The 21,879-nt window shown below is 40.7% G+C and overlaps 1 protein-coding gene across 4 annotated transcripts in view; it reads left to right on the top strand.

Annotated features, from left to right (window-relative positions):
* The window catches only part of DNAH9 (dynein axonemal heavy chain 9), a 319,243-nt gene that overhangs the window by 94,387 nt on the left and 202,977 nt on the right, over positions 1–21,879 (top strand). For 3 of the 4 annotated variants that reach the window (XM_081027600.1, XM_081027598.1, XM_081027597.1), the window contains 4 exons: positions 1,787–1,939; positions 3,192–3,317; positions 5,782–6,021; positions 6,337–6,497. In XM_081027600.1, the coding sequence (XP_080883726.1) occupies positions 1,787–1,939; positions 3,192–3,317; positions 5,782–6,021; positions 6,337–6,497 (680 nt within the window). Of the gene's footprint in view, positions 1–1,786; positions 1,940–3,191; positions 3,318–5,781; positions 6,022–6,336; positions 6,498–21,879 lie in introns of those variants that run through there. The other variant, XM_081027599.1, reaches the window with a different exon arrangement.

The raw sequence follows: 21,879 nt of genomic DNA, 5'->3' as shown, positions 1-21,879 counted from the left end.
ATGATTGGATTTGCAATTCATGGGTCACAGCAATTTCCCCTCAAATTCCTGCAGGAATAGCTCTGATGTTTCTTGTTACAGAGAATTCATCTGAGGCCTGCCTGCCTGTCTGATTTTCTATTTTAACTTTTTTAAGTAGACTAGTTTCTTTCTATCTGGTTCTCCAAAAGATCAAAATTTAAATTAGATTTTAATTTTAGAAAATTTGTGTATGTTTATTATAGATACTTAATTTTATTAATGTTTCCAACACATGATGAGGGTTTTTTTTTCCTATCTGAAAACCAAGGCTTTCATTTATCTTGAAAAAGTTATCTTTCAGTAAGCTTTTAATATTTCTATTCCATTTATCTGGATAGATTTTTCCCTCAGGTTCATCATATTTCCATTAGTTGAGATTTAATTTTCTATGTGCTATATACATTACCTTCATGTATTCATACATATTTTCATATGTTCATACATATTTTTTATCTGTTAGTCTTTTTCCTTGGCATTCTGCAATAGTTTCACCAATTTATCCGCCCTATTTAATTTGTTTGTGTTAATCAGCCCTTTAGTATTGCTAATATTGTTACAAACTATGCTGTTATTTGTTGGTTTTCTTATTTTATTTTTCTACCTCTACCAATTCGTCTTTCACCTCATATTATATAGAGCTCATGTTTCTTTCATTAATTGAACACAATACAAGGTGATGTTTTTCATAATTCTGTTTTGTTTGTTAAAGCTTCACACACACACATATATATATATATGTGTGTGTGTGTATACACACACACACACACACACACACACACTCATACACACCCTTATTCTTTATTTTGAGTCCTGTTTTCTCATTCTTTTAAGTTGCAGGACAATTTCCTAGGTCCCATGTTGGTTGGTTTGTTAATCTGCTATTTGTTCTTGGATAAAAAAGGTCCACCCTATCAATAAATTTGTACCAAGTCACTGTGAGTGAGTTCTCCTCGAATACTTTCACAGTTCACCTATATACTCAAAAATGTTCCTTTCGTCTCACAAGGTAAAGAGCTGGTTGTTGTAAATGTAAGACTACCCTCAGGGTACCAGCAGCCTAAAGGACCTTATACTTAAAAAACCTCTACCAAAGGGCAGTGTTCTATTTATTGTTTCTTCTTCGGGCTGCTGTGTCCTTCCCCTCAGGGCCACAGGGGAATCCCTCCTAGAGATTCTGCCCGAGGCATCCCTGTGAGGGGCCTGTGTGTCCTGAGACTCCATGCTGGGGAGAAGCCTGGCATGACCAGGCTTCCTGCCTGGACTGAGCATGACCGCCCTTGCTTTGGACCCTGCAGACGGTCTGCTGCACCAAAGCATTTCCAACAGCTGGGTGACTCCTTCTACAGGCCACTCTCACCACTGCACTTGACCCATTAGACCTGGGCACGTTAGCATTCTTCTGCAGACTTCTGGGCCTGTCGCCTGTCACATGGTAGTATTTTCTTAGGAAGAGGGCGTATGAATTAACCATTATTTTTTCTCCAGTCTGTTCCTACCCATAGGAGATCAAACAGAAATTAATCTAACTGGTGGCTTCTTTGGTTTGTAGCCAATGCATGATTCCCACTAGTATTATATTCCTTTGGCCACTTCTACCCAATTCAATTGATTCCCATCCTCACATCACCATCATCCCTACAGGCTTCCTTCTAAATGTTTGGTACCCGATGCTCTGATAGTTGTCACAAGGTAGACCTCTAAATAATACCGATGAGTAACTTCCTGGATACATTCTCCAGACCTTTGGCATGGTTTCTCTTTATAGGTTCAACGCCATCTTTCCAAACTCTTTGACAATATGGCCAAGATGCAGTTCCAGCTGGACACCAACGAGAAAACAACCACGATAAGTCTTGGCATGTACAGCAAGGAAGAGGAATATGTGGCCTTCAGTGAGCCCTGTGACTGCAGTGGGCAGGTGATGGAAACGTGCTTTCTTCTCTTTCTCCCTTTCTTTCTCAAGTGTGTGCATTCAAATACAGTCAGCATCCACCCTCAGGATAGCCTTTTTGACCTTGGCCCAGAACTGCTGTCTGTGCCCAGGGACTGCCAGCTTCCCTTGACTTGAACTGACGTTGGAGCAGCTTCTAGTGCCTGCCTTCCTCTCTCTAGGAAGGACATGTGTCAATATTCATATATCTTCCTTAACCAAAGACCTGTTCGAGAGGAATGAAATGCACATAAACAACTCCCTGAGTCAATGAGAAAAGGATTTCAAAATGATTAGCAGCACCAAGAGACGAACATGACACCCCCTGGAGCGTCCCACACAGTAATCAGGCACACTGACATCTCCTCCAGGAGACAATACCCTTTAAAGTCAACCATTTTCCTGATATGTCACTTCTCTGTATAAATACACCTCAGAGTCACTTCCTCCCACAGCTCTACCCCTGGGAGAGCCAGCTACCACCGCATTCCAGGAACTACTACCTCCAAGTTTCCCATATACAATTCAAGAAGCACAAAATATGAGACAATTCTCTCTTTAAACGTCCTTGCCATCCTTCACCATTACCACTAGGGTATAAGTCCTTCTCTGTCCATTATCCTAAATGACCCAACAAAGCATTGTCCTAATCTAGTTTTAATCTAACCCAAAGTAGCAACTGGAGAAAATATCTTTTATAGAGTTCTGCCTTCATCCACATGTACCTTGGAAAGCAGTTCTGCTGCTTTCCAGTAAACCAGAAAATAATCAGACATTTTCCATTTTATGAAAGGGATCCTAAGGTTTGATTCAGAACGTGTTCTTTTTGTAGATCCAGAACCATGCAGTTGGAAAAACAATCCTGGCTTACATTTCCATACTCAGCATACACAAGGTCATGAGAATCTACTGACTTATTTACACCTAGCTCAACCCAGACTAGGATTTCGTTGTATAAATTCTGGATGGCAGCCCCTGCCCCCCAGCCCCTTAACCTACCAGTTTGCCCTGAGTGTTCCAAATGGGCACATTCACCTGTTGCTAATTGAACTTGGTTCTCACCTATCACCATCCTGGGTTACACGAATTAAGTGTCTCCTTGTGCCTCTAGCAGCCATTTGAGGTTGTACCTCAGGCCTGGACTCCATTTTCTTCACTGCCTCAGGCTGGGTGGAAGAAAATGTATTAGTGACAATATCTTTTTAGGAGCCCAGTGACTAACCCAGAGTTCTTCTTTCAGGTAGAAATATGGTTGAATCATGTGCTTGCTCACATGAAGGCCACCGTGAGGCATGAGATGACAGAAGGTGTCACTGCCTATGAAGAGAAGCCGAGGGAGCTGTGGCTTTTTGACTATCCAGCTCAGGTATTGTCCTAACCAGGACCTTTGTGGGGCCCCATCCTCCACTGGGCGGTATTCCTCAGGGGCCTCCTTCAGTCTTCAGTGGCTACCAGACATCAAACTCACCATTTGCTTCACAACCAGGAGAGGCTGGTCTGTGAGGGGTCAGCAAGAGGGAGCAAGAGAATTGTCAGCCATAACCTTGGAGAATGAAGGGTTGTCCATTTTTACCCTCATTGGCTACAGTAGGGAGAAAATGGAAACAGTTCACCTCGTTGATGCCGCCTACTTTGTGCTAAGCTTTTTGCTGCGTACAGGAGACACCAGCGGGAAACAAGACAATAAAGCCTGCCCGGCTGGAGTTTGCAGACTGGCGTGTAATTCAGTCACTTACAATGGGACCTAGTAGGATGATGAAAGGATACTCCAGGAGCATATACTTATGTAGTCGGGTCTGGGGACCAGCCCCCTATGATATTTAAGCCGAGATTTGAAATAAGAGATAACAAGTTAAAGATGGAGGGAAAGGACAACCAAGCATGAGGAAAAGCATGGGTGAAGGCTCAGCAGCAAGGGAGAGCATACTGTGTGTGAGAAACTGAGTGTGGCTGAAGCGAGAGTAAGGGGAGGAGGGAGCAAGAGGCAGCAATGGATTCTGCAGAGGAAACTTGAAGCCAATTATAGACCATGTTAGGGATTCTGACTTGATTCTAAGTCATGTCTGAATCTTTAATAGGTTCTCAGGAAGGTAATAAGAGAAAGGAGAGAACTAATGAGAAATTTTTTAAATGACTGGCTGTAGCACAGCACTCCTCCCTTCCCCCCGTTGGTGGCGTAGAACTAATGCTAATATATTTGGAGGTTGCTGATATTTGGTGGTCATTGTAGGCGTAGGAGTAGATAAAGTTGCCCTTGGAAGGTATGTAGACTGGGATGAGGGTGTAGAACAAACTCTTGAGCATCATTCAGAGGCTGAGTAAGCAAGGAGGAGCCAGCAAAGCAGACTGAGAAATAGCACCATTTTAGATATAAGGAAACCAGAAAATGGTAATCATGGGAACCAAAAAAGAAACTGTTGATAGGTCAATTACACCATGTACTTCTAAGAGATCAAACAAAGTAAAGAGGCTGAGGAGTGGACGTGAATTGGTGAGGTCATTTCCGTGGAGTGGTAGAGAAGGGGCCACATTGCATGGGGTTGAGAAATGAGAATAAAGTGGGAAAATGTTGACAGCAAGTGTAAACATACAGTGAGAAGAGAAACAAGTCAGCACTGCAGCAGGTGTCTTTTTTAATAGTACAGTTGGCTCCTCACAATCAAATCATCCCAACAAAATCACAATGCAGGAGGAACTTCTTTAACAAAATCCAATGTCTAAATCCAAAGGTGAAAACAGATAAATTAGGAAATGGTGCTCTTTATTGCAACAGAATTCCGTTTCACAAAGGAAATAATTCCCATCAACATCCCTTGTTTACCTGAATCAGAAGTTTGAGACAAGAAAATTTGCTGCCTGCTACGATTGTGACAGATATCATCTAGAACAGTGTCTCCCAAACCAGATGAGCCTGCAGATGATCAATGTATCTAAATTCTCTGCCATGAATAATCAAAATTATGCATTTTTCATATTAAGTTTTTCACTAAACAAAAGAAATGCTCGTTTGAATCACTTTATCCATTTATTTTGAGACTCTGAAAAATGCAAATCACATTACCACATTGAATTTCAGTATAATTCACCTTGAATTTCAAGAGTAAGCCTTTCAAGGTGATAGGTTTTAAGAGATAAAAATGTAGTGAAAGTATTATGGACAAGCAGAAGTAGGCCACAAATCATCAGCAGTGGCTCACTAAATTAGTATGCTCGGGCCACAAGAGTTTCTAGAATAGAGGGAAGACCGAGTGTTGTTGAGATGTTGAGATATTGTTATCCTCTCAAACACAGGAAAGACGCTGCAAAATGGAATGATCAGTGTAGCAGTGTCTAAAAGCCACTGGCATTGTCTAGAGCAGGGATGGCCAAACTTTTTTCAACATTTTTTACCAAGGGCCATATGCGGTAAAATACACAAATAGCCGGGTCACTCACTTGAGGTGAAGTACGTATTGTCTCACCTGGTTTATCTAAGTAAACTAAATATATTTTTGGAATTTGCTGCAGGCCAATTAACAATGGATTGCAGGCCGCAGTTGGCCCGCAGGCCGCAGTTTGGACACCCTTGGTCTAGAGTAAGTCTTTGGTTGTTCTCAACCAAATGATAGGTTTTTCAAGAGCAAAAAGTGCATTCCCCACTGTGTTGTAACCACTTCACATCGCCATGGATTTAGAGGCACGTGGCTCACTTAGTCCATGCTGGTGGAAGAGGGAGGGATGGGCTTAGGTCACTCACCCACTTACATTCTGAGCCCTTTCTGTGTGATGAGTGGGCTGGTTTTGGGGACAGTCTCGATAGTAGCTTTACTAAGCAACTCTTGACGCCACAGGTGGCCCTGACCTGCACTCAGATCTGGTGGACCACAGAGGTGGGCATTGCGTTTGCCAGGCTCGAGGAAGGCTATGAGAATGCCATGAAGGACTATTACAAGAAGCAAGTGGCCCAGCTGAAAACCCTCATCACCATGCTGATCGGCCAGCTCTCCAAGGGGGACCGGCAGAAAATCATGACAATATGCACCATCGACGTGCATGCCCGCGATGTGGTGGCAAAGATGATTGCTCAGAAGGTGAGTCTCAGACATCCAGGACTGTCCGTCTTTGTGGGAAGCTACGTCATTAATATTGAGGTTAGAGAGAAGCTTGCATATGGCCAAAACAGGGGGACCTCAGGCTGCACTGGCTAAAGAGCTGGCTGCTCTGACCTTTTAAAACACTAGAAAAACAGAGTTATCAGAGCAGCTCATGCTTTCTGTGCTGTGGTGGGCACAGCGTGCTGAACTCTTGACTGGTAGATAACATCCAAGCCATCCTGTGGCTGGGGGGCCACTCGCTACCTGTTGAACACTGTGTCTCACCCATATTCTCTGCCCCTGTCTCTTTAGGTAGACAATGCCCAGGCCTTCCTCTGGCTGTCCCAGCTGCGGCATCGTTGGGATGATGAGGCCAAACACTGCTTCGCCAACATCTGTGATGCCCAGTTTCTATATTCCTATGAGTACCTAGGGAATACACCTCGCCTGGTCATCACACCTTTGACAGACAGGTGAGTGCTGGCATCAGCCATTGACAGAACCCTACTGCTGTCTGGCTCAGGCCATCCAACGGCCATCTAGGATCAAGGCCACTGTCACTTGCTGTTTGTCCACAGAGCTGCAGGGAGAGGGCCTGACTTAACAGATGTAAAGTAAAACGGAAAGGATGTAGGGCAGAGCCCTTCTCAGAACAAACCACAGAGCAAATCAATGGAAATGACGAGGTAGTCATACAGACTTGCATTCTAACACTGGCTCTAATGCATACCAGCTGTTTTACCATGAAAAACTTGACCTAATTCTTGATTTCCTCATCTGTGAAATGGAAGTAGTAGCTCACACCTCACATGAGTCTCATAAGGGGAAAAGATAGCAATGCTTGTAAGGAGTTTGGTGTGTAAATATTCAGTAAAGGATCCCTATTACTTTTTTCTTATCAATCAATTGGCACATTTATTCAGCACCTCTCACTCTGAGGATACAAAGATAAAGGTAGTTCTCTGCCATTCATGTTAATTTCTCTGCCATTCATGTTAATTCACTAATACATGACTTCATGCCAGACACTGAACTAGTCACTAGGAATGACTAAAGTATGTCCTGCCCTTAAACTCCAATTCTAGTGAGGGAAATAAAACATATGCGTATGTAGATAAAAATTTAAATCGCAGCAGGGGAAAAAGTGCAAGACCATAGTATCAGATAGGGCTCAAAGCCATATGCTACAAATTTCCAAGCAAGTGACTTAGCAGTGTTAGCACCCTGGGCACGGAGGGTCCCACCCACTGTGGGAAGAAGAGGACTGGTAATGCTTCAAGGAAGAGAGGGCATCTGGCCTGGCCCTTGAAGGATGTGTAGGATTCCAGTAGGAGTTCAGTAGGTTGTAGAATGGCTGTCAGGGTATCTGTGACATTGTACAGAAATCTGTGCTCATGTCACTCTTTCTATTGAGAGGATCTATATAACGTTCATTCATTGTTAAAGTGGTATGCGATCCCCCCAAATTAAAGAACTACTAACAAGCATTCTGGAAAATGGAATTTTTGTGGGCAAGTCATGGAGGAAATGGGAAAGCTCCAGACATGTTCCTAGAAGAGGGAATAGAGTCTTGACTTTGGGGGAGGCAGTGAGTTCTTCATAAGGCTCGGAAAACAGCTAAGAATCAGACTATAAAGTGTGAAGAATACATTCTTTACCAGTAAGTAAGCAAGTGGTGATAAAGTATTGAAAATTTTTCATCATAGGAGTAAAACGATTGAAACTGTGTTTTATGAAGATTTATTTGCTAGCAGAATATGGTCAAAAGCGGGAAAGGACAGGGGATAAGTTCATAATCCATGTGGGAAATGATATTTTAATTCTGCTGAGATTTCTGTATAAGTACCACACGCTAACCGATTGCGCCACTGGAGCTCCTGCTGAGATTTCTGTAAAGTCTTCTAAGAGCTGGTGCCCTTTCCCCTTATCATTCCATTGAACACTAAATCTCTTCTTCTCTTCAAAAAGACTTGTATACTTGCATGACTGGCTCACTCTAAGTAAGTGACTTACAGGCAATGAAGAGATTATCATAAATTTTGAAGGATAAGATGGCCAAATAGGATCTTAATTTTCCCTCTGCCAATTCTAAGTGTTATTGCATGTGTTCTGGTTACATTCTCAGATATATTTCCAAATAATATTTAGTTAAATTGTAATCACTATGTGCATGGAATGAATAGGGATGTGGGAAATCCAGAGTAGTTGAAACTCCAAACATCATCCATAAGGTAAGACCTCTTGGTTCATCTCCCCCTATGCTTTTCATTTCTTTAATTCATTTTCTTGCCTATTCTACAAAGATCTTATACTCAGAGCTCCACTCAAATCACTCCCCACTTGCTGTTTATTGTGGAAGCCTGGCGAGGTCACATCACCATCTGTAGTCACTCCCCACTGCACTTAGACTCAAATATGGATTCCTCGTGGGACCTAGGAATTCCCATCAACAGGCCTGACACCTCACTCCCTGCACCCCATCCACACTGACCTCCTTTCTGTTCCTTGATCCCTTTAAGTTCATTCCGACTTAGAGCCTTTTACACAAGTAGTTCCCTCTGTCTGGAATGTCCTTCTCCACACTCTCTGTTCCACTGTCACCTTCTCCCCTTTAGTTCTACTCTCAGTTCTGAGGAGACCTCCCATGACCACTCTTGCTAAAAGACAGCCTCTCCCAGCACACACACACACACACACACACACGCCCTAGTAACCCTGATGGATCTCTCTGCTTATCTTCTTCCTAACGTTTCCCACATTTTGAAATGACCTTGCTTGCTTGCTTGTTGGCTGTATTCCCTTTCGAAATATAAATTCTTTACAGTCAGGGACCTTTGTCGGTCTTGTTTGTTGCTATGTCACCAGCACCACTGGATGTTGAATTAATGTCTGTCAAGTGAATGAATGGTGCTTGAATATTTAAAAATAAGAATAGACAGAATCAAAAAGGGGAGGTTGTCTCAGAGGAGGGATCAATGCAGGACTGTGTCTGTGCCTTGGCTCCTGGAGAAGGAAATGGGAATAAGGTCCTGGGATAAATGGTATTTCTGTCTTCTGCTCTTAGCTGGGGTCTGACCCTCCTCTCTGCCTCAGCTTAGGCTAAAAGGTAGGTAACGTCTCTTCAGAGGGAGATGCAGATTTCTCTACAGCTGGGACCGTAAAGGCAGCAACAGTTCTGGGGGTCTTGGTATCTGCGGGGTTTTATTGGGCTTTACGTGGGCTCTGTCAGTTGGAGGGAATTATTCCGTGGGGGTTAAAGGAAAAGTTTCCCCACCTGAAGCTTCGTGCAGAGTGGACCCTGGTATGTGTCTTTGCCTTTACACCTACCCTAAACAGGAAGGAAGTCCGGTATTCTCTCTTGTGGTGATGTTGTCTGCTGCCTTGGACTATGAGCTCATAGTTTGGGAACTGATATCACTTGGAACAGAATAATGAAGTTATCATATATTTGAGCAACTTGATTAATGTTTGCCGTTCACTCTAGAGGATATGTTCCGTGATAATGTTGACTTTGATGAGCTCACTCCTTTACCCTCAGGACTCAGCACCATACCTGGCACGTAATAGGCATTCAAGAAATACTCCTTGAGTGAATTCAGTGAAATGATTTTTGAGGCTTTGGACATGTGCCCCGCTTTTCCATACTATTCAGAATATTCCCTTGCTTTCCATTGACATATCAGACAGTATCATTCCATGTGATAAAAAAGTACAAGGCTTCTCTTTTCCCTGGGGCTTCACACCTGCCAAGGAGTTGAAGAAGATAATTACCTCTTTTGGATTTACAAATCTCTGGTAAGCTAATGATGAATGCCTTATAGAGGGAAAGGGTAAAGTTTTGACAGTGAATTATTTCTAAAATCGGAATTTATCACCTCTTCTATGAAATGATATAAATAAGAGCTTGAAAGGAAGATTCGCTGCAAATACTGGCAAATACCATATAGACTTTGACCTCATCTTGCCCATTTCATGCTTTTCTGACATAGTATGTTGTGAATATTTATATGGCAAATTCCATTTTCTCATTGACTTCCATTATTATCTCAAGAAATGTTTTGCCCAGAAAAAAATTGGCCTTAACACAGAAAATCACATTTTAAAGAGCATTCAGCTTTTGCTGGTGTGTAGCTTAAGTACATTTAATTCTCTCCTGCCAGAGGAATTAATCAAATGGACAATTGATCCGTACAACCTTTGCACATTCATTAAAAGCACACCCACATCACAGTACATCCGACTGATTATGCCTATTTCTTTGGAATTTCCCACTGCCTGGACGGGACTTGAATATATAAGTAGGCACAATAGCTCAGCCATTGTCGCAGGACTTTGGCACAAAGCTTGAGATGTAAATGGAAATGCTTTTTCAGGCTGAACAAAAGTAATTCTCATAAGTTGTTTCTTAACCTTTGGATGACCTCCCCGTTTACTCCCTTTCCCTCACCTTCACACACAAATGCCCTTTCAGCCCTTTGCTGTGTTAAGTAATGTTTTAATCAACTGCTTATCAATTTTGAGTACCTTTTAATTTCTCAGGAACTATGGCAAGTAGGTGAGATATAATTGATGCAAAAGTCTTTGAAGGTAATTTGCTGAACAAGGACATGCCTAGCTAAAGTCAGACACTTTTTTAAGAGTTTTTCTCTGATATTTTTATTAGAAAATTTAGTAATCTGTAAACAAATAAAGTAAAAGTCACACAGAGATAATCATTGCTAATATTTAGTCTATTTCCTTCTACTTGTACATTTTGAAAAGATGAAATTACAGTTATATGCTGTATATAAAATATCATAGATTGCTTTTTTATGTAACATTGTATCATGTGCTTATTATTTAGTCTTCTAATCCACTCCAATACTAGTAGAATTACATTCTATTTATTAGCATCCCATAATTTATGTAAATATGACATATATAAGTTGTATCTAAGCTTTTACTATTAAAAATAAAGCTGCCATGAACTCATTTGCATATAAATTTTTACTGTATTTCTCATTGTTTCCCCAGGAGAGATTCTAAGAAGCAGTATAATTAGATGATACGTATTTTCAAGTTATTCTTGAAAATAATGTTGCTCTCATTCTGACCAGCAGTTTATGAGACTATTCACCTCATGGTATTCTCACCAGCATTAAGTATTATTGTTAAAATATTGTCAATTTTGTAAGACAAAATGGTATCTCATTTGAATCTGGATATCCTTAATTGCTCACAGGCCTGAGCATTTTTGAGTTTATTGGCTATTAGATTTTCCTATCCTCTGAATTATTTGTTACTGTCATTGCCTATTTTATTACTTTTTTAAACTTAATTTTTAAAAATATTTAAAATAAAATATAGCTAACATAAAATATATTAGTTTCATGTGTACACCAGTTATTCAACATTTATATACCTAAAGAAGTGATCACCATGGTAAGTCCACCAACCATCTGAAATCGTACCACACTATCATAATATTACTGACTGTATTCCCTTTGCAGTAAATTATATCCCAAACTTGTTTTATACCTGGAAATTTGAACATCTTATTCCTCTTCACCTTTTACCGTCTTTTGAAATTTTTCAATTCGAGTTGACATTCAATATTATTTTATATTAATTTCAGGTGTACAACATAGTGGTGAGACATTTATATAATTAAGAAGTCATCCCCCTGACTAGTCTAATACCCATCTGACACTATACATAGTTATTGCCATATTATTGATTATATTCACTATGCTTTACTTTACATCCCCATGACTATTTCATAAGTATCAATTTTTATTTCTTAATCCCTTCCCCTTTTTTCACCCTGTTCCAAACATCTCTCCCATCTATCACCCCAATAAATCTAGTACCCATCTGACACTATACATAGTTATTATAATATTATTAACTATATTTCTTATGCTGTACCCTACATTCTCATGAATACTTTGTAACAACCAATTTGTACTTCTTAATCACTTCCCCCTTTTCACCCACCCTTTAACCCCCCTCCCATCTGGCAACCATCAAAATGTTCTCTGTATCTATGTGTTTGTTTCTGTTTTGTTTGTTTATTTATTTTGTTCTTTAGATCCCACATACAAGTGAAATCACACTGCATCTGTCTTTCTCTGTCTGACATACTCCACTCAGCACAATACCCTCCAAGATCATCCATGTTGCTGCAGATGGCAAGATCCCGTTCCCTCCATGGCCGAGCAATATTGCGTTACATATATGCACCATCTCCTTTTTGTCCATTCATCCACTGACAGACACCCAGGCTGCCTTCACATCTTGGCCATGGTAAATAACGCTGCAGTGAATAAGCAAATGGATGCACATGTCCCCTTGAAGTAGCATTTTGGGTTTCTTTGGATAAATACCCAAAAGTTGGATTACTGGGTTCTTCATCGTCTCTTATTATAGGCTCTGTTTTACAGTCTATTTTGTCTGTTATATATATTGGTAACCCAGCTTTTGTGTGTTTTTTTTTTCCATTTCATGAAATATCTTTTTCCAAATGTTTACTTTGAGTCCGTGTGTGTCTTTCCATCTGAAGTGAGTCTCTTCTAGGCAGCATATGTAAGGGTCTTGTTTCCTTCCACTTATCCATATATCTTTTGATTGGAGCATTTAATCCATTTACATTTAAAGTAGTTATTGATAGATATGTAGTTATTGCCATTTTATTATTCACATTTTTTTTCCATCTTGAAGAAGTCCCTCTAACATTCCTTGTAATACTGGTTTGGTGGCGATGAATTAATTTAGCTTATTCTTACCTGGGGAACCTCTTTATCTGTTCTTTGATTCTAAATGATAGCTTTGCTCTGTAAAGTAATCTTGGCTGTAGGTCCTTGTTTTTCATCACTTTGAGTATTTCCTGCCAATCCCTCTGGACTGCAAAGTTTCTGTTGAGAAATCAGCTGACAGTCTTATGGGAGCTCCCTTGTAGGTAACTAACTGTTTTTCTCTTGCTGCTTTTAAGATTCTTTCTTTGTCTTTAACTTTTGGCATTTTCATTATGACGTGTCCTGGTGTGGGCCTCTTTGGGTCACCTTGTTTGGGATTCTCTGACCTTCCTGGGCTTGTATGTCTATTTCCTTTGCCAGGTTAGGGAAGTTTTCTATCATGATTTCTTCAAATAGGTTTTCAATTCCTTACTTTTTCTCTTCTCCTTCTGGTTCCCCTGTGATGTGAATGTTGTTACACTTGATGTTGTCCCAGTGGCCCCTCAAACTGTCCTCATTTTTTGGATTCCTTTTTCTTTTTGCTGTTCTATTTGGATGTTTTCTGCTACCTTATCTTCCAAATTGCTGATTCTATCCTCTGCTTCATCTAATCTACTGTTGATTCCCTCTAATGTATTGTTCATTTCAGTTGTTGTATTTTGTATTTCTTACTGGTTCTTTTTTTATGCTTTTTACCTCCATTTTTACATTTCCCATCTCTTTGTTGAAGTTCTCATTGAGATCATTGGGCATCCTTATAACCAATGTTTTGAATTCTGTATCTGGTAGATTGCTTGTCTCCATTTTGTTTAGGTCTTTCTCTGGAGCTTTGCTGTGTTCTTTCATTTGAGACATGTTTCTTTGTCTCCCCATTTTGGCTGCCTCCCTCTGTTTGTTTCTGTGTATTAGGTAGAGCTGCTATGTCTCCCAGTCTTAGCAGAGTGCCTTTATGTAGTAGGTGTCCTGTAGGGGCCAGTTGCACATTCTCCCTAGTCACCTGAGCTGGGTGCTCCAGGTGTGTCCCATGTGTGGGTTGTGTGCCCTCCTGTTCTGGTTGAGCTTTGGTTGCTGTTTGCATATCAGTGGGAGGGATTGAGCCTCACTCTGGTGGGTTGTGAGGACTGACCATGACTACAGTGGAGGAGCTGTTGTGCAAGCGTGACCCAACAGAGCAGGATTTGACTAGCAGAATTCCAGTGCCTTCCCATTCTGCACTTTAGGTGTGTCATGCTTGGAAGTGGCTGGGTGATGCCCCTGCTTGTTCTGAAGCTGGCCACTGGGCATGTCATCCCCAGGGCCTCCTTAGAAGCCAAGTTCAGTCACAACCTGTGCTCTGCCAGGTCCACCTGGCATAAGCCACAAAGCAGTCTGCAGATGGCCGCCACTGATGCTGAACTTGGAGATGCCTCAAGAGTTCAAGCTGCGAACCAAAGCTGGCTGCCACTAGTGCTAAGTTTGGCGCTGCTCAGCAAGAGGCAAGGGACAGCTAGATGCTGCTTATCTGGGTTTTGTGAACCCTTGAGAGATTTTAGGAAAAGTCCACGGCATGAACCAAGACAGGCTTTTTGTATGGAAAAGCCACTGGAAGCGGCTTGGATGGGCCCAAAATTTTGGTGGGGCAGGGCCTCAGGGAATCACCAGCAGCAGTCAAACAGTGTCAGCTAGGTTAATGGAGACTCAGAGGTGGCAGCTGCCTGCATGCTGGAGGGGGGAGGGTTGAACAAAGAAACAGTGGATTCTACCAGCACTTCTGTGTGGGAGAAAGATGCCCCTCCAGCCTTCACTCTGAAGCCAGACAACTCAGTTTCTCCTCATATGTCCCTGGAACCTTTCAAGAGGCTTCCCCAGCACTGGAGCTCAGAGTGAGTGAGTCTGTCAGCAAGTAAGTTCATGTGTGGGCCCTTTAAGAGGATCTCCTGGGACTGCAGCAGCCCTCCATATCACTCAGCTACAACTGCTGCTGGTTTTCACAGCCAGAAGTTGTGAGGACTTCCTTTCCTGGCACTTGAACTCTGGGCTGGGGAGCCTGGTGTGGGGCTAGAACCCCTCGCTCCTCCTGTGGGGGCCTCTGCAGCCAAGATATCCCTCCCAATGTTTAACGGTCACATGCAGATGTGGGGCCAGCCTGTTCCGCATCTCTGCCCCTCCTACTTGTCTCAAGGTGGCTTCTTGTATATGTCCTTAGTTGTAAGACTTAGGTTCAGCTAGACTTCAGGTGATTCTCAATGGTGGTTGTTCTGTAGTTTAGTTGTAATTTTGATGTGTTCACAAGGGAAGGCAAGCAGTGTTTACCTACTGCACCATCTTGAAATCTGAAAATTTCTTTGGTAAAGTTTTTGACTATTTAGAAAAGTGAGTGTTTTCCTCAATACATTTTCAGTTACAAGTGATAGAAGCCAAAGTTAAACTAAGTTTAACAGGAAGAGGACTTGGTATCTCACATACCTGGGAAATGAATCCAGCTTTCTGCAGTGCAAATAGCTCCCGGGCCTAAAAAGGGAGCTTATAAGTCTTTGAACTCTCTCTCTCTGTCTCATACCATGGCTTTGCTTTCTTCTGAATATTCTTTCTTACACAGATTTTCTTTGTATATCTGGAAAGATGGTCTCCATGCCCTCACCTTTATGACTTCTGATCCAAGAAGAAGAGAGATCCTCTCTTTACCAGCACTAGATGTCAGATTCCTTGAAGAGGTTTGTTCTGTTTGGATCATGGGCTCATCTCTGAGCCAGTCACTGTGACCAATGAGAGAGAGAATTTTGCCCAGCCTAAGTCTTGTGCCGACTCCTGAGAGGGTAGGAAACATTTTGATTGACAGCCCCATCAGAAAACATGATATGTAGAAAAGATGATTTTCCAACTTGTGGAATCTTGTGCAAGGAAAACCCACAGAAACTATCTCAGGGACGATATAATTTGATTTTGTTGTTTGTAAATAATGGTGGGCCCATTCAAAGTTCTGAGTTTATCACACTACCTCAAAGTATCTATTCTGTTTCATTAGTATGTCAACCTATCTATATGTCATACTGTTTGAGGATTGTAGCTTGCTATGAATTGTAATATTTTTATAGTAAAGGTCTGCATCACCATCTTCATTTTCTGTATTTTGTTTAGCTCTTCTGTTTCTTCTTTCAAATGAGCCTTAATCATTTTGTAAGTTCCAAAATATAAAAGATTAGGGTTTTGATTGGTGAGCCTTAATACCTTCAAGTTTATTTTTAAAGAATACTCTATAAAATATGATAATTTCTGCCTACTTATACCTTCAATTATATTTCTCAGAAATGTTTATAAGTATTTTTGTATAGGTTTTGAGTATTTTTTATTGTTATCTCTTAAGTCTTTAAAATTTTTGTTGCTATTTAAGATTGCTCTCTCTCTCTCTCTCTCTCTCTCTCTCTCTATATATATATATATATATATATATATATACATACATATATATGTACACATGTGTATATATATATATAAATATATATATATATATATACACACACACATTATATATACAGAGGGTGCCAAAAAATGTACACACATTTTAAGAAAGGGAAAAACTGTTAAAATGACACTGATGGTAACCACTTTGAGCACCTATTGTAATTGCAGAAGTCAAACATGACTTGTATTCATCTTTTGTTATTGGTATATATTGAGTATTACAATTTTAACACAGTGTTTTCCTTTCTTAAAATGTGCATACTTTTTTGGCACCCTCTGTATATACACACAGGTGTACAGTTTCAGTGATTTTTAGTAACTTTACCAAGTGGTATATCCATCACTATAAATCAATTTCATAACAGTTTCATCCCCTTCAGTGAGATCCTTCTTGCTCATTTATAATTAATCCTCATTCCACCCCAGCCCCAGGCAACCACTACTCTATTTTCTGTCCCTATAAATTTGATTATTCTGGACATTTCTTAAAAATGGAGCCATACAATATGTGATCTCTTGTATGTGGCTTCTTTCACCTTGCATAATGTTTTTGGAGTTCATCCATGATAGAGCATGTGTCAGTAGTTTTTTTCCTTTTATTTCAGAATAATATCCCTTTTCATAGATATGACACATTTTGTCTATCCAGTCATCTGTTGATGGACATTTAGGTTATTTCTAATTTGGGGGCTATTATAAATAATGCTGCTGTGAAATTTGCGTGTAAGTCTTTCTGTAGACATATGTTTTCATTTGTCTCGGGTGGGTACCTAGGAAGGGATTGCTGGGTGCTATAGCAGTTTTATGTCTAACTTTTTGAGAATCTGCCACACTATTTTCCAAAGTGGCTGGGTCATTTTGTATCCCCACTAGCAATGTAAGAGGGTTCCCGTTTCTCCACATCTCTGACAACACTTAGTATTGTCTGTCTTATTATAGCTATTCTTGACAGTAGTTGTGAAGTAGTATCTTATTTGAGTTTTAATTTGCACTCCCATGATAAAAATAGTAAGCAACTTTTCATGTGCTCATTAGCCATTTGTATGTCTTCTTTGGCATACTCTCTGTTCACATATTTTGCCTATTGTTTAATTCGTCTGCTTTTCTTCTTATTGAGTTGTAAGAATTCTTTGTATATTCTGAATGCATTGCTTTTGTGTTTGAAAACATTTTATCCAAGTATGTTGCTTATCTTTTCATTTTCTTAATGGTGTCTTTTGAAGAACAAATTTTTAAAATATTGGTGAGGTCCAATTTGTCAATTTTTTTCTCGTATGCACTGTGTTTTTGGTGGTGTAGCTAAGAAGTCTTCGCTTATTTTCATTATATCTTTAACTTTTTTTCACTTGTATATATAGGAGAAAATTGATTTTTATGAATGTATCTTCTATTCTTTTTTTAAATTTGTTTTTAATTGGGGCATATTGGGGAATAGTGTGTTTTTCCAGGACCCATCAGCTCCAGGTCAAGTCGCTGTCCTTCAATCTAGTTGTGGAGGAAGCAGCTCAGCTCCTAGTCCAGTTGCCGTTTTCAATCTTTGGTTGCAGGGGGTGCAGCCCACCATTCCATGTGGGAATTGAACTGGCAACTTTGTTGTTAAGAGTTTGCACTCTAACCAACTGAGTCATCCAGCCGCTCCTCCGAAAGCTCAACAGCAGCTCATGGTCTTCAATCTAGTTGTGGAGGGCGCAGCTCACTGGCCCACGTGGGAATTGAACCGGCAACTCTGTTGTTCAGAGCGCGCACTCTAACCAACTGAGCCATCTGGCCGCCCCTATATCCTCTATTCTGTTGTCTACTGCCTTTTATTAATAATTCTATGAATTTCACTCTTGACTCTCTTGGGTTTTCTAAGTCACTTCCAGAATTTCTAATCATATTTGAGACATGCACACAATATGACACATAATTATAACTACTCAAGTTTAGTTACTAGGTGTGCTGTTACTTTTGCTAGAGAAATCGTATGTCAGACACTGCTCTCAGTTCTTTCTGTCACTTTTCAGGAAAGACACTTACCAACTAGTGTAGCAAAAAAGAAAGATGAATACTTGGTGAAGGATCTCATAACTGAATGGCATAAGGAGTAGATCCTGGAACTGGGATATTAATGCTGAGGACAGAGAAGTTTCAAAATTTAAATATTAGAATGTTTTAAAAGAGACAGATTTGTTTTAGGTAGATGCTGAGGACATTTTTCTTCTATGAATGATATTTCTCATGTTGAGCTTGGAACCTATCAAACACCCTGGGTCTTTTTCCTATGAACTGCCATCTAACCATATCTCCCCTATGTAGTATATGTGCAAGTTCTTGCAAGTTTAATTTGTATTCGCCTTTCTTAAATTTCACTTTGTTGAGTCCACCCCATCATTTTCAGTTGTTTCAAATGTTTAGAATTTGGTCTATTTCTTTTTTTTTTAATCAAATTTATTGGGGTGACAATTGTTAGTAAATTTACATAGATTTCAGGTGTACAATTCTGTATTACATCGTCTATAAATCCCATTGTGTGTTCACCACCCAGAGTCAGTTCTCCTTCCATCACCATATATTTGATCCCCTTTACCCTCATCACCCACCCCCCACCCCCTTACCCTCAAGTAACCACTAAATTATTGTCTGTGTCTATGAGTTTTTCTTTCTCATTTGTTTGTCTTGTTCTTTTTGGTTTATATACCACATATCAGTGAAATCATAGGGTTCTCTGCTTTGTCTGCCTGACTTATTTCACTTAGCATTATACTCTCAAGATCCATCCATGTTGTCACAAATGCTCCTATATCATCTTTCCTTAACGCGGAATAGTATTCCATTGTGTATATATACCACAACTTCTTTATCCATTCATCTATTGAAGGACATTTTGGTTGTTTCTAATTCAAGTTATTGATGAAGATACTGAACATCAGGGACCTGAGTCCTGGTGGCGCCGCTGAAGGCCTCCCTCCAGTTAGATATTTTTGCCTCCATGTTTATTCCTTAGTTATGATTATTGAACCATGTGGTAGGTGTAATTCTTAGAATAATCCCTAGTGACCTTTTTCCTTGTATATCTTCTTCCCTTTGAGTATGGGTGAAAACTATAAATGTGCCGATATAATTCCCATGATTATGTTTTGTTTATGGCAAAAGGAAAATTATTCAGGTGGATCCAATGTAATCATATGAGCCCTTAAAAGCAGAGCTTTCTCCTGCCTGAGGGCAGAAGGGGAGATCAGAGAGATTTGAAGCATGAGAAGAATTTGACATGCTGTTGCTGATTTTGAAGACGGAGAGAACCATATGCAAGGATGGTAGAATGGCCTCTAGGAGCTACCACCAGCAAGGAGTACCTCAGTGCTATAACTGGTAGAAACTTAATCCGGCCAAACACACAAATGAGCTTGGAAGCAGATTCTCCCTTAGTGTCCAGCCAACTGATACCCACCTGTATTTTGGCCTTCTGCGACCCTTAATACAGGAGCCACCTGGACATCTGACCTACAGAAGTAAGATTATAAATGAGTGTTGTTGTAAGCCACTTAGTATGTGGTAATTTCCTACATAGCAGTAGAAAACAAATACATATGAACTGAGATTCCATCAACTCTAAGATTAGCAGACCACATTTCTGGGATAGCTGTAGGCTATTAATAACTGAAATCAAGATACGGTATCTTTGATAATTTCTTTCATCTGTCAACTGAATAACTATATCCAAAAAAAAAAAAAGAGAGAAAAGAAAAGCTATGCTCTCTATATTTATTATCTCAAAAAAGAATACCTTGATGGTGAATGGGCTTTCTACTTTTCAAGGCACTTGCATATCTCTTTTCTTATCTTATCCTCATAAGAACCTGGTGGGACAAATAAGAACAAAGCCTATACAAGTCATTTGCCCAAAGAAAACAAGAGAGATTTCAGCTCGATACTAGGAAGGCCTTTCAAACAATGAAAACTGGCTCACTGTGGAAGGGGATGCCTTCTAAAATAATAAATCATGCCTTGAGGAAGAAAAGGCTACGTGATCGTATTTGACGGATTTCATTGGAAGGAACATGGCATGGTTAAAGAGCCAATCCTATGAGGTCTTTTCCAATACTGAAGGTTCTGTGTTCCCAATAAGCTGCTAAACTAAATTGACCCATATCCATGATGGGGTTCGTTGGCTAGACAAGTGCTCTTCTTAAAGGATTCCTTGCCATTCTCGCAAGTTGCTGTTGTTTTGAAAGCAGAAAATTTATCTAAATTCCTTTGTACAAAGAAAACACTGTGTAATGGACCTTAATAACACATTATTTTGAAGCTCCAAGGTTTAATAACTTGGGCAAGTTTCAGAAACACTTTGTAGTGGAGGCAAGATTTGAACTCAGTCTGACTTGAGTCCTTGCCTGAATCCACTGTAGCACGTTCTGCCCCCATCACTGGGAAAGAGAAGCAAATTGAAGCAGTTGGCGTGGATGCTTAAAGAGATGGACAATCTAATAAGACCACAGATGGTATCTTAGAGCAGGAGCATGTGTCCCAAAGGATTGGGACATTCTGCTAGTTTAGTTACCTGAGCATAATGACAACCCATCATGCAGAAGAGGGAACTACTGTGTCTTTTCTTTGTTTTTCTCGTAGCCCAAGCTACAGCCCCACTGTCCCTGCCGTAGTTATTAGAACTCTTTAGACAGGCCACTTTGTTTTCCTGAACTTCAGTCTGCCTATCTGTAAAATAAAGGGATTGGATTGGTTAATTTCGGAAATCCTTTCGAGCTCTAGAGATCTCTGATTATGGGGAAAAACGAAATTTTGACATTCTCTCCCCAGTGCTTCTTCTGGAGATAATCAGAAGTTCAGTAGATGCTCAAAAAGAGATTCCCATCGAGTTCCGAGGATTTCTTTTGAGAGATTCTTGAGCTTTCTATGAGAATTCTATTTTTGCAAAAGTTTGTGCTTCTGGACGCCTGCAAGATTCCATAAGAACCCTGCAGTTCCAGAGAGAAGAGTCCTGGGATTGCCCTTTGGGTGGCAGAGGAGGTAGCCCTGGGCCAGAAAGGGGGGTGGGGGAGAGAGCAGACAGGAAAGTTGCCTGAGGGTCAGGATTCCACCAGTCTAGGCAGCTGCCTTTCCCCCTGGAGGTTCACGGTTGCTGGCAGGCCCCAAATAGTTCTAGAAGCCTGAGGCTGGAAGAGATGGGAGGCATAGGGGCCAATCTGGAGCCAGAACTCAGCCCAAGAGGGCAGGTACAGTGAAGGCTGCACAGAGGACTCTGCAAAGATCTAACCATGAATGTCTCAGAGAGGAGAGAAGCATTGCCAAATGGTTACAATGACTGAGCAAGCTGAGAGGAGACCCAGCTTTCTGTCTTAACCCTGACTCACCTCACCTTGTGGCCCACCTGACAGATCAACGACTCTAATGTGAGCTAAGCCCAGGGGGAAAGGTGAGCCTAGACAACCCATGACCCCTCATCAGCTGAGTCAACATTCCATTACACAGGAAAACTCCAGGTGGGATAATAAGTCTGCACACTTCTCCTCTCCGCCTGGGGAAACTGCCTTCCTAGGTCTCACTTTCAAAGGATGAAGTGAAGCTCGCACTTACTAAAGGAGAATTTGGGGACTCACTTTAAGTCTTTTCAAAACCATTTTGGTTCTAGTGGAGATCCAGACACCATCTGGCATGAAAGGCGTTAACTCAGAGTTTCTGGTTAAGTCCAGATATCAGATTC

This window comes from Rhinolophus hipposideros, assembly GCF_964194185.1.
Source record: "Rhinolophus hipposideros genome assembly, chromosome: 20".
NCBI classification, from domain to species: domain Eukaryota; kingdom Metazoa; phylum Chordata; class Mammalia; order Chiroptera; family Rhinolophidae; genus Rhinolophus; species Rhinolophus hipposideros.
This window is presented reverse-complemented; position numbering and strand designations above follow the sequence as displayed.